Genomic DNA, 13867 nt, shown 5'->3' on the forward strand with positions numbered 1-13867 from the left:
AAAAAAAAGGACCTATTGTTTCTTGCCCTACGGTATACCTATAGAATAGTTAAAAACAAACAAACAAACAAAACCTCAATCCCAACAATACTGCCAATATTGTGAGTTCTCTTTTTACCCAGAACATAACAGCCCTTTTAAGTGCAGGCCCACAGCAGGTTAAGCTTCTTGCTTTTGTGAAAGTACCAAAGCACCTCTTAAAAAGCATACTTTTATGTTTAACATCACATTAATCTAGGTCAGAAAACCATTTAAGCGTCATGCCCATCACACTTTACTTGGAAATCTGAATTACTGTTCAAACTGCAAAATTCCAAGTTGTGGCAGAAAACCGCAGAGCAAGGGGGCTGTGTGCCTGCTCCCCACCACCCGGCAGCCGGCCGCCAGGCCATCCGGGGCTCTGCGCCAGGAGAGCGCCACTGGAGGGGCTGGAAGCACCAGCCAGCAGTTAGTGTGCGGCTCCCGAGGCCGCAGCCCCTCCTGTTCATTTCATCTCTGCCAAGGGCTTCCTCACATGTTAGCATTCCTTCTCCTCCATGTCCCTCTTTCTCTCCTAACTTTTGTTCAGTAGCTCTGAAATTCACCTAGTCAACAGGTAATGATCACTCACTTATGTCCAATACTATGCGAGCCACGGGAGGGGGAAATGAGATGCACGGGTCCTCACCTTATGAGATTCCCTTCCAAGGGAACGCCAGTAAGTGGCCTTTCCTGGCTCCTTTCCCTCCTGAACCATTCAGCCCTGAAGCCATGAGGTGGGCAGAGCAAGGAAAGCATCTGCACGGGTGGGAAGCCTCGGGGGCCCAGGGCGGGGAGGGGAAAGGGAGGAAGCGGGCAGCAGTCAACGCAGGCTGCAGAGAGGGCAGCCGTGCGGGGAGGCTGGCTAGTCCAGGAGCGACGGGGAGCTCGTCCACAGGGCAGCGGTCACACTGTTGTTCTGGCGAGGGCTGTTGGAACCCAAGGTGGGTGAAGAGGGCAGCCACACAGGCCAGGGGTGACAGCAGCAATGGGGACTGGCTACATGCAAGGAGGAGTCATGTATAAGCTCATCTACAAAGGATAACAAGAGCCAGGTTTCACACTGTTGGAAAAGAGAAATACAAATACAGAAGCAGAAAACTGGTGCGCACACACACACTCACTCACACACTTTTTCTCTTTAGCTCTGACCAGCGAGAGGGCCTGAGAGCAGAAACACTTCAAAAGCAGTGAGCACACCTAGTGAGCAGATCGTGGTTTCTAAAGACCCTTCTCCACTGCATGGAACCAGGGCTGAGGCAGGGAAAGTACAGGCAAGTCCTAGAACATCCTGGTGAACCGGCAAGAAAGGAAGAACTCAAAGAATGACAGGGGCAGAATGAAAGGACACAGAAGCCAGTCTGAAGGAGCCCCCACTGGCCAAATCAGAGGCCATCTGAGCGTTAAAATAACGATAAAACTAAATTGGAAACCATGAGCCCATAGTGATAGAAATAATTAAAATGAAAGTTAGTGAAGAACAGGATACTTACGTGGTTCCAAAGCGCTTCCCCACAAAGTATTATTTACTACAAAAAGTAACCTGCCAGTGGAGAAGCCTGGCAGACACCGTGAGATCCGAGGCAGAACGGGACAGATTAAAACACATGCCCCGTGACGGGACCCAGTGAGAAGAGCAGGGCCTTGCTTCTGGGCTATTCCCGCCCAAGACGGTAACAATGGTAACAATGTAGCAGCGCTCATTTCCTGGGGAAGGTGGCCCTGTTGTAGTGCAGAGAATGCCCCTGTTCAGAGAACTTATTCAGGAAAGTATGCGGGAGTGATAACAGCAATTTGTTCTCAGAGAGTTCAGAGGGGAAACTTCTTTGTATTGTACGTGCAACTTTTCTCTAAGTGTAAGATTACTGTGAGAATTAACTGTGGCAACATATCCAGGCACGTGGCTCAGGGCCTGGCCCATAACAGAAGCTCACCAACCCCGGCGCACGATGACTGTTGCTGCCACCCCAGGATGGGCTTCGGAGAAGGCCTTCCTTCCCTAGAAGCTAAGCCGGCTTCACCCAGTCGAGGGCTGAATGTGGAGCCCAGACTAACCCGAGGAGCAGAGCAGGAGCGGCCCTGGAAGGAGGGCCATGACACACACTCCTTTTTCACATTACACATCCCGATCAGTCATCTCTGAAGTATCTGAAAGTGCTCAAAAGTGGTCCTCACAACTTTAAATGTCTTCTAAGTCTGCTTTTCTTCAAAAGTAGCTTTTAAAATTGTTTAAAAGTATTTTCTGTGCCTTGTTTAGCTGTTACTATTACAACATAATTGTCTATCATTTTTCACTGCAAGTGACTCTATCTGTAGTACGGTAAAGCTTTTAAAAGCTACCTGGAAACCTAATCAGTCTCAAAGATATTAATATGCGGAAATTTCTCCTGAGTTTCAAAACCTAATAAATAAAACTTTTATAGCACATCTTGTTTGTAATATGCAGTACACATGGAAGAGTATTAGGATACAGTGTATTTATTTGTAAATAATTTATAAATAGCAATGTCTAAAAAATACACATTTCTACTTTATTTTAAGATCTGTTTTTCTTTAAGGGATTTAAGAATATTCTCTAAAATTTATAGCTTATGTAGAGCAAAACCCTGACATAAAACAAGCCCTTCACTAAGTGGCCATCAGTCCTGGCCTCTGTGACAAGGATTACGGAAAGGCTTTATTCGTCATTAAAGGGTTCCGCCGGCTGGGGAGAGGCCTTCGGCCAGAAGGAACGTTTTAGAGATTTGATCAGAAAACCTTGATAATGCTCCAATATGAAAAATTACACATGCGTCACTGCTATAAGTAGGAAATCAAGTATTTCAATGCCAAGCATTTCAGTTGTCCTCGACTACAGCACCGCTGTGACCCGGACCCCAGGAGAGCGGCAGGGCCGTGCCCTTGGTTCCTCCAGCTCGGTCTCGCTGACATGGCCATGTGGCCCAGATTACATTAGAAGCTCAAGGAAACCTAATTTATTCACCCAGGTCTGGTCCTTCCAGCAACAGAGCTTCCCTGGAAGCTGCTTTTCAAGTCATAAGTAAACACACAGGAACAATAAAGAGAGGGGAACTAGCAAAATAAAATAAACATGTTTCTCACTTAAAACAGTAAGCACAAATGGGTATGTTTCAGGATGGACCAAAATAACTAAGAATAAGAATAGTTACCAGGAAATAAATGTCTTTGTTTAAAGTGAAGACAAAGACATATGGATTTCAGGATTAAACCAGTTCTAGGAACGAGCTGCTCCACACAGCACAGGTTCTGCCCCTGCAAACTGGGGGGTGGGGGAGGGGGCGGTTTCTGGTGAATCTGAGATGTGTCCCCAAGCAGCCCGCGGGCCCTAGTGCGTTAAGACCCTCTGCCCAGGAGCAGAATAAGAGCTGGGCCCCAGGCCTTGGGTGTGAGACCTCGGCAAGGTACGGAGACGCCCGGACCCCAACTTCCTCAGCAGTGCAGTCCTCCCCCAGTATCCGGGGATTGGTTCAGGCCCACCCCCGAACCCCAGACACCAAAATCTTCGGATGCTTAAGTCCCTTATGTAAAATGGCGAAGTGTCTGCATATAACCAAGTCACATCCTCCAGTATACTTTAAATCACCTCTAGATTATTTATAACACCTAATACAGTATAAATGCTACGTAAATAGCTGTAAATTTAATGTAAATGCCATGTAAACAGTTGCCAGCACTGCAAATTTAAGTTTTGCTTTTTGGAACTTTCTGGAATTTTTTTTCTTGAAATATCTTCTGTCTGAGGTTGGTTGAATCTGTGGATTCAGACCCCATGGGTGCAGAGGGCCCACTGTAAATCATCGATGGTACCGGGCGGGGCCCTGAACAAGGTGGTGAGGTTACAGGAGATGCTGCATGGGGAACGTGACTCTCCTACCTCTGTCACCCACGGACCTGCAGTCCACCTGGACCAGCAGAGACAACTGGACACCCGCCCTGCAAGGCTGCTCTGTGCTGGGCTTCAGGGGACCAGGCCAGACCTGCACCAGCAGGCAGCCAATGCAGGCTGAGCTGGCAATGGCTCAGCTAGATCATTTTTACGCCACTCCTTGTAAGCCTTGACTTCTAATGTGTTTTTTTTTTTTCCTTAAAAAACCGTTTCATGACATCTCATGGATATTTTCTAGTCTTCCTACCTGCACAAACTAGCGAGAATTACCCTTCAGTCAGGGCAGCGCACCTGCAGTCTCTTCCTGTCGACTGAGCCCGAGTCTGGCAGCTGGAGCTTCTGTGACGTGGGACGAAATCTCTCTTATTTGTCTACCTTCTGCTCCCAAGACTACCCCCTGCACTTTTCTACAGTCAGTTTGTGTAAACTCACTCTGAATCCTAACCCCAACCAACTGACGTCCACCCTGCGGCTTCCACAGCACAATCCCCTCCTGCCTTCATGAACGCGTCACAGTGAGTACAGTCAACCCCAGGCCCCACACTACTCTGTAACTGGATGTCCACCTACAGGCTCAGGCTGTCAAGATCCGTCAAACTCAAGGTATTTTTTATGCAAAGCACAGACCTTTGGAACTGAGGCCAAAATTACTTAGCGTGACAGAACTAAAATCTAGGAAAGTATAGATACAATATGATATGAATTTTAAGTTGACATTTTGAGTAAAAATATTTGTCACATCATTCACTGAGTAAACATATTAAAGAGATGATGACCATTCAATTTGGAAATGTTTATAGGACTACAGCTAATTCTTATAATCCAAGTTGTTAAGTCACATATATATTTTTTCAGGTAAAGTTTCCTCATCCACATAACAAACCACATCACAGGATATAGAGAGAAGGCCTACGTCCTCATAATTATCTTCACAAAGTTCAGATACATACAATGTTTTGATGGTTCCTAAACCACTTTTGTGGTCTATAATATATCCATGGTATATTATCTGTAAGTATTTTGAAGTGATACTGTTGATAATTCTGTTTTAAGTTTTTTTTTTTTTTTTTTTTTTTTTGCGGTACACGGGCCTCTCACTGCTGTGGCCTCTCCCGTTGCGGAGCACAGGCTCCGGATGCGCAGGCTCAGCAGCCGTGGCTCACGGGCCCAGCCGCTGCGCGGCATGTGGGACTTTCCCGGACCGGGGCACGAACCCGTGTCCCCTGCATCGGCAGGCGGACTCTCAACCACTGCGCCACCAGGGAAGCCCCTGTTTTAATTTTATATCCAAAACTCCAAATCCCCAGCCTCTGTATTGGAAAACACTGCACTACTTGGGAATGTAAAACTATCCCCTTATTTCCAAATAAAGAAAGAAAGAAATACAAAAACCCTGTAACTCTTCATGATTACAATCAATTTCAGTGGTTCCCCAGTTTAGCTATTAAAGTCTCACCAGTGAAGAAATATCGTAGCATACGTTCCCTTTTATTTCTTTCATAGCAATTTAAACAGGAACAATATTCTTAGCAAAAGAACATCCAATAATACTAGGACCATGAACTTCCAAACTAAGAATACATTTATCAGGCGCAGGATTTCAGTTAAGCAGGGATTTGGAATAGCAGTTTTCTAACAGGGTTAAGAAATTTGTAATGAAATTGCACCATCTAGCTACCAAAATAAGAAATAACTTGACGATCTATCCAGATCACCAAAGTAAAAGAGAATACGACCGAAACCCCTGACTTTCATATAAGAATTTAGGTAATTACTATTAGCTGTATTCTACTTATTACAATTAAAATATAACATGTTTGTGATAAGATCATTTTATCCATCAAGAGGCATTTCAAGATACAAGAGGTTCTCATATGCCCAAATAAGTGCTTCTCTAAGGCAGTCATCCATAATCTCTGTGATGTGTGGGTGCTACCTTAGGTCCTTATGACAGCTTTCCTTCAGAAAGGCAGTGAAATACATACATGCAGGTCCAATTCAACACATGCTCAGGTTCTCATCTGAAGCGATGTATGACCTCTAGCAGTCCCAGTACAACACATGGTTTATGTGACTGAGAAGATGAAGAGAGTAAAATCACCAAAACGTTAAATAAACGAAGAGAAAGAAATCTACGAAGAGAAATAGACTCTGAGTCTATTTCAAAATAAAGAATTTAAATGCAAAGAAAAAGCATCTGAACTTTAACATTCACAGAACAGATATAAAATGAAAAAACACCCGAGAGAAGGCTGTATAAAAGGAGACTGAAAAATTAGGAGTGAGAAATCTTTAAATGGTACTTTAAACTGAGTGAACCATCCTTGACACTGCTGGTTATTCTCCAAAGCATCTTCATTTACAAAGCTGAAAAAGCAAGCATTTTTAAAGCATAAGGAACACTGTCATACAACTGCTTTTCTGGTTGTTTTTCAAAAACTTCATAAATCTGAAGGAAAAAAATACTTGGCATGGGCTAATATCGTACTATTAACAAAGTTTATATTTCCTCTTGAAAAGAGAGCAAGTAAGTCAGGATGATGAAGAAAATGCTCAAAGCAATCTGACTCACATATTTATTCTATAATGTATTCCTCAAGTCCATTAGCACAATAAGGAACGGCTTTTCTTCCAACACAACTTCAAAGACAGGCTGGAGAGATGCCCAGATTACAAATATGTACTTCCTTAGCATTGAAAAAAGTGCTCCTTCCAAAAAAATTAAAAGTACCGAAACTAAGGGCACACTACAAGTTACGTGGGAGCAAACACCTACTATTTGAATTTTTGAATAAGGTAGAGAAGATAAGCAATTAATATTATGATTAATACATAAAAATCATAGATAGATACGGTCTGCACATAGTCGTCCAATCACCTCTCCGTGAAATCAGCAGTGTGCACTGAAGTGTGGACACCAAAGAGAGAAAGTAAACATGCTCTGCAAGCACTCTGAAACATTTATAAAAACTGACCACAAACCAGGCCACAAAGAAAGTCTCAATTCCAAATAATCAACATCATACAGACCAAATTCTTTGAACATGCAACTATACTAGATACTGCTAAAAAAAAAAAAAAAAACAACTTTTTAAAAACCGTTATGTTTAAAAACTAAAGACCAGGGCTTCCCTGGTGGCGCAGTGGTTGAGAGTCCGCCTGCTGATGCAGGGGACACGGGTTCGTGCCCCGGTCCGGGGAGATCCCACATGCCGCGGAGCAGCTGGGCCCGTGAGCCATGGCCGCTGAGCCTGCGCGTCCAGAGCCTGTGCTCCTCAATGGGAGAGGCCACAACACTGAGAGGCCCACGTACCGCAAAAAGAAATAAAAAAACAAAAAACTAAAGACCAGACTCCTAAATAGCCCATATGTTAAAGAAGAAATAACAACCAACTACTTCATATTAAAATTCAAGGAGTTTTTAGTATTCAAAAAATTTTAAACTTAAGGATATAAAGCATGCTTAAAGGGAGATGTACAGTCTTAAATATATTTGTTTAAAATTATAAAGACTAAAAATAAATGAGTTGTGTCTTTTACTCAAGAGGCTAGAAAAACTAAACACCCAAAGAAATTAAGAGGAAGAATAAAGAGTAGATATCAATGAAATGAAAATAAAAGTGAATATCTACAAAACCAAAAGTTGATTCTTTGCTAGAGGGTGTCTCCTTCAATAGTTTTTTTCAAAGTCTTATCAAAGGAAAAAAGACGCAAAAATTTTGGAAGAAAAGGAAAACTATAACCGTAGATATATTTTTTAAATCATAAAAGTATCTCGAAACATCTTTTTGCCATGACTCCGTAAAATGTGCATGAAATAAGCAACTTCCTAGAGAAGCTCCGTGGAAGGGACTGCTGGTTGACCCCCGTGTCTGACCTCCCTACTTATAGCAAAGCTTCCTGCCCTGTGTGCAGCCCACATGTGGTAGCCATGCTGGTTCCAGAACCCTCGGCCCCTAGCCAGGCAGGCAGCCTCCGCCACTTACCCAAGTGCCTTGCAAAATCATCATTTTCTGACCATGCCAGGCAATGAGAAAATCTGGCAAGTTGTGGTCTGTAGTAATGGAACCTCTGACTGCTAGCTAAGCAAACGGATGCCTGGAATGAAGGTGTCACTTCACAGACCCCTTCGTGACAAAGATCTGGCCAATATAATGTAAATGGAAGTAGTGTGCATCACTTCCATTAAATAGCCTAAAAGAGAAGAGGTGGGCCCTTCTCCTACTTCCCTTTTCCTTCTTGATGGCTGGAACGCAGTCGCGAAGGCTAGAGCCGACAGCCGTTGTGGCCCACGAGGTGCCCTGAGGAATGGAAGTCACGCATGGAGGAAGGAGGCAGAAGGGTCTGGATCACCACCACCTCCAGACTGACTCGGGACCTTCCAGCTCACTTTAGCCACTGTTGCTTCAGATCTTTCCTGCACCCACAGGTAACCCTAATCCTAACTGATTCAAATATTAATTACCATAATAAACTCAAAAGGAAATAGGAAATGGAATAGACTCGCTTAGGAAAGTGACTTGGTAAAACAAACAGAAAGGACCAGTTTGAGAGAACAGAAGAGCCAGCAACAGAGACGCCAGTACTAAGAAGAGTGAGAGAGGAGGAAGACCCGCAGTGGAGACAGAGAGAGGTGACCGGCACCGAGCAGGGGTGACCGGCACCGAGCAGGGGCGCCAGAGAGGCACGCTGCTGTCCTGGGAGCCAAAGGGAGAGGGCACATCCAGGAAGAGCGCCCAGGTGAACCAGGTGCTGCCGCTAATTCCAGTAAGATGAGGACTGAGCATCACACGAGGAGGATTTACCAACCAGGAAGGCAGGTGACCTTGACAAGAGCAACTCGGAAGAGTCATTCACAAGAGGATGGGAAGGGGTGAACTGCAGCTGGTGAGTACATCCAGTTCCACCGAGGAGCTCCGCTATGTGGGGGGCAAGGCAATGGAGCAAGGGGGAGCAGCCACAGCAAAACCAAGAAGGATGAAAACAGTTCCAACCAACATCACAACAGGACCTTCTAATGGAACCACACAAACTGATTCTAAAGCTCATGCAAAGCCAGAAAGATTTAGGAGTAACAGCCAAGACAACCTGGGGTGTGGGAGGAGTGGAGGGGAACAATTAGAACGTCTTTCCCAGACATAGAAACATAGGACTTAAAACAGCAGAGCCCAGAAATACACCCACACACGAGGGGTCTGGGTTCACTAGAGGGCAGCACCACTTACAAGGAGAAAACAAGCAGATCCCTACCCACGACATAAACAAAAACTCCAGATTAGAGACCTAGATGTAAAAAAGAAAACAAACTATTTTAAGAAAACTATTGAGACCATCTCTACTACCAGGATAGGACAGTTTTTTTTTTAAGGCAAGAGCAGAACAACTTATAAAGAAAAAGGCTGATTAAATTTTATATCAAAATAGAAAAGTTCTGTATATAAAAAGACATTAAGTTAGACAAGTAACAGACTGGGAAGATGTTTACAGCATGAGACACAAGGGATTATTCCATGACACATGTAATATATGCAACCATAACATATACCATATATGATATTTATTATTATAGGATATATGACATATGCAACCATTTTACACACACACACACACACCAACAACAAAAGGAAAAACACCACTAAAGAAAATGGGCAAAGATGTGAACAGGCAACACACGAGAAGAAACCACAGTGTCAATTCCAAAAGCCACAAGTGCTGAAAATGGAAAGATTTTTCATAAACTTGGCACCAAAACTCATGTGAGGTTATTTTTAGCATTCTGCCCACCCCCTCAGTGGGACTCTTAATCCATGCTGTTGTGGAACTGTTCATGCATTTGATTACCTCTGACCTCAGTAGGGATTAGAGGATATACAGTATATGTACCACAGCACATTTCTAAAACCAAACACCTCTGGCATCAGGAGTTCTGCATACAGGACTGTGACTGAACTGACACCAGACGGTTGATATGAGGCCAGAACAATCAATACAAAGCCCCTAGCACAGAGGGAGGCAACAGGTGTGTGTTGCTATTAATATTAAATTAAAGAAACAAGAAGATACAATCGTACATCCTTCAGATTGGGCAAAAAATTTGTTAAGGGTGACAATTTAACAAATGATGCTGGAACATTTGGATACCATATGCAAAAACAAATAAATAAACTTCAATATACCTCGCACTCTATACAAAAATTAACTCAAAATATAAAACCTAAAACTATGAAACCTCTAGAAAATATATGAAGAAACCTCTATGACTGAGGGTTAGGCAAGACTTCTTAGACACAACACCAAAAGCACAACCAACAAAAAGAGCAAAGCCCTACATTTGACTACTTTAAAATCCTAAACTTCTGCTCTTTGAAAGACGCTGTTAAGAGAAGGAAAAGACAAGCCACAGACTGGATGAAAACATTTGCACATCATGTCTGATAAGGGTCTCGTATCCAGAATATAAGAAGAATTCTCAGAACTCAACAGGAAGAAAACAACCAGCCTAATTTTAAAAGGGGCAAAAAAATTTGGACACTTTACCAAAGAAGATATTAGAATGGAAAAATAAGCACAGAAAAGACGTTCAACATCCTTAGCAACTAAGAAAATGCAAATCAAACCCACAGGAAATTAAAAAGACTGGCCACACCGAGTGCTGACGAAGGTGTGGAGGAACTGGAACTCAACTGCTGGCTGGAATGGGAGGTGGTGCAGCCACCCTGGAAGACAGTCTGGCAGTGTTTTAAAAAGGTGAACACACGTTTACCACATGACCCAGCAGTCCCACTCCTAAGTACTTACCCAGTGGGATGAAAGTATTCGTCCACACAAAGACTTGTTCACAGCAGCTCTGTCTGCAACAGTCCCAAACTGGAAACAACCCAGATGTTCCTTGGCTGATACGTGGCTCAGCGCACGGCGGTACACCCACACCACCGACTACTCACTACTCAGCGGTAAAAGAAAAAGTGAACTGTTGATACACGATGCAACGTGGAGATATCGCAAAGCAATCAGGATGGATAAAAGGAGCCAGACCCAATAAAAAGTATATACCGACTGAGTCCATTCATATACGGTTCTAGGAATGCAAACTAAAGTGCGAGAAGGCAGATGAGCAGCTGCTGGGGACTGGGGGAGGGGGGCATGGAGAGAAGGGGGTGGGAGGGATGCCCAAGGCCGCTTCTGAGGGCGGTGGGCACGTCCGTTATCCTGGCTGTGGCTGCGCGTTGCGTGGCAACAGAGGCTTTCATTCCATCTGGAGAACAAATCAGTACAGCCTTGGGCAGCACCCGGTGAAACGGCAGCTCTGCCCGCGCTCTGGCGAGCGAGTCCAGGTCTGGCATGGCCTCTAAGGGACGGGGCTCGCAAATCACAGGCCCGGGCCTGGTTCTGCTGTTGTGAATAACGTCTCACTGGAACGCGGCCACACATCTGTTTACTGGTATCTATGCTACAGCCGTTTGCAAGCTCGGCAGCAGAGATGAGACGTTACAAGGGACACTGTATGGCTCTGAAGCCTTAAATATTTACTGTCTGGCCTTTTACGGAGGACGTTTCCTGACCACTGCTGGAGAGAGACACTGGCTCTTGTGCGCCAGGGCACACGCAAGGGAGCCCGTGGAAGCACTGTTCACAAACAGCGAAAGGCTGAAGAATCCTAAACGTCCATCAGTAAAGGAATTAATTACTGACAAACACTGGAATACCATTCATCAATTAAAATGAATAAACTAGAAACATCACGCTGTCTGAAGAAAGCAACTTGCACAACAAATCAACAACAGGATAAAGTTACAAACTCACAAAGCAATGCAGAGACACGTAAAAGTAAGGAGCACACCAAATGCATCTTAGTGGTTTTGCCCTCGTGAGAACAGGATCAGAGCGAGGACAGAAAGGACTTCAACTTTCCCAATACATTTTAACTTATTTTTGAAAATCTAATTAAAACGTTTTTAGAAGACCCACAGTTAAATTTAAATCTGATGTCTATAACATACCAAAGGAAAAAAAGCAGAGAAACTTGCTGACTTTTCCCACCCAACTGTAATACACATCGCCCCTGACTTCAGAACACTCACAAACTGTACTCCTTTAAAGCCCCAAATGTTCACCAAACGAGGGAATTTCTTCCCTTTTATCTTCTGAAGTCAGAAGATCTACTAATCTGAAATCTACTCTTCAGAGGAAACTGAAACACAGGCCTAGTGTGCTTTGCAGAAAAACATAGCTATAAAATTTAAAGCAACTGAAGCTTCAAAGGTTACCTACAGTAACAGCCCGAGGCCCACACTGGAGTTTCCTGACAGGGTTGCAGAAACACTGCCAGGGACACCGGGACAAGTCCTCAGGCCTATGAAAAGGACTAGGACATATTAAAATTCCACAGCAATAGACAATAAACTGCAGAAAGAGTTTTTCTCTTTTCAGAAGAGCTGGCGGTGGTGCTGCCGGCAGCACTCAGGCTACGCTACTCTCCCGTTACTGCTGTAAAGGGCTCCCTCTAACGGCGGGCTCTACCATGCAGCTCTCCTCAGTAGCTATTAATCCTGCAGGCCGTATCTGCATGCCAACCCAGGACATTTTAAGCAAAATTATCTAAAACAAATAACCGTTCATTCAACTGCAAGGAAAGAAAAGTGTCTGTGGGAGTGTGTGTGTAAAACTTACTGGAACTGCTGGCTGCTGACAGAGCAACTAACCAAGAAACTTCTGATAAAACCCAAAACAGGGCTTCCCTGGCGGCACAGTGGTTGGGAGTCTGCCTGCCGATGCAGGGGACGCGGGTTCGTGCCCCGGTCCGGGAGGATCCCACATGCCGCGGAGCGGCTGGGCCCGTGAGCCATGGCCGCTGAGCCTGCGCGTCCGGAGCCTGTGCTCCGCAACGGGAGAGGCCACAACAGTGAGAGGCCCGCGTACCGCAAAAAAAAACAAACAAAAAAACAAAATGAAGATTTATTCTTATTTTTTTAAGGCGCGATAACGGAAACCTCCCCGTGGCATTTGAGGCACACTACCCGGCCTGCAGGTATTCACCCCAGGTCACGTGCCCAAGGGCAGTGGCTGGTAGGAGGCCGTGGGTTCCAACAAAGCCACATCACACACCTGTAAGGGAGACGGCTGGAGGCCACATACAAATAGCACATGTATTTAAAAGCCAGCCCTGAAAACGTCCCCCGACTCTTACTTTGTCATCAGCCAGGGCCATGCAGACAGCCTGCCCACTCTGTGCAGGGAGAAGGGATGCACCCGGCAGGAAGGGGTCAACAGGGGGTCAGAGCAGAACAGGCCTTGGACCCTGACTCCTGAGCTCCCAAGCAAGGCCACTGCCCCACCCAGGACGGGACTGGATGTGGGTCCAGGGAAGCAACGTCGCCCCCCAAAAGCCCCAAATCTTCTATCCTCCCAACTGGAGGGTGGGGGAGATGGGAAGGGGATTATAAACATGTAAACAGACATCACTGATAATCACAACACTTGAAAGATGCTTTTAGTTTTTAAATGTGAATGTGTGAAACAGACTGCTAAAATGCCACTGTTGACAAAAATCATTTTGTTACCTTCTCTCCAGGTTTGGGTGACTGCTGCAACTTCTCATAATCTTTCTTAGTCTCCAAAATTTTTTTGACAAGTCCTCCTGTTGAAAACCAGTGGTTTTATGTTAAAGTGATTCTCTGCCCTAAGAAGCTATCCTGTTCTAAAGGGGTGGGGGCTGGGGGTGAGGAGGGATACTTAGTTCTTATCCTTTCTCTCTCTATACTGAAACGGCTTCAGATAATCATTGTATGATAAAAGGTCAAAGCAATTCTCTCAGCCTATTGTAGACTAAGTACGAATACTTTTTTTATATTGGGACAAGTCATCAACTTTTTTTTTTTTTTAAAGGATTACTCGTGGCATAAATATCATATGAAAAACCATTTGAATATATCTTGTTTGGTA

The 13867-nt window shown here is 44.5% G+C and overlaps 1 protein-coding gene across 5 annotated transcripts in view; it reads right to left on the reverse strand.

Annotated features, from left to right (window-relative positions):
- TRAF3IP1 (TRAF3 interacting protein 1) overlaps window positions 1-13867 on the reverse strand; it is a 66013-nt gene that overhangs the window by 22877 nt on the left and 29269 nt on the right. For all 5 annotated transcript variants that reach the window (XM_060151680.1, XM_060151679.1, XM_060151678.1 and 2 more), the window contains one exon: window positions 13486-13562. In XM_060151680.1, the coding sequence (XP_060007663.1) occupies window positions 13486-13562 (77 nt within the window). The remainder of the gene's footprint in view (window positions 1-13485; window positions 13563-13867) is intronic.

Source organism: Lagenorhynchus albirostris, chromosome 6, assembly GCF_949774975.1.
Source record: "Lagenorhynchus albirostris chromosome 6, mLagAlb1.1, whole genome shotgun sequence".
Taxonomy (NCBI): Eukaryota; Metazoa; Chordata; class Mammalia; order Artiodactyla; family Delphinidae; genus Lagenorhynchus; species Lagenorhynchus albirostris.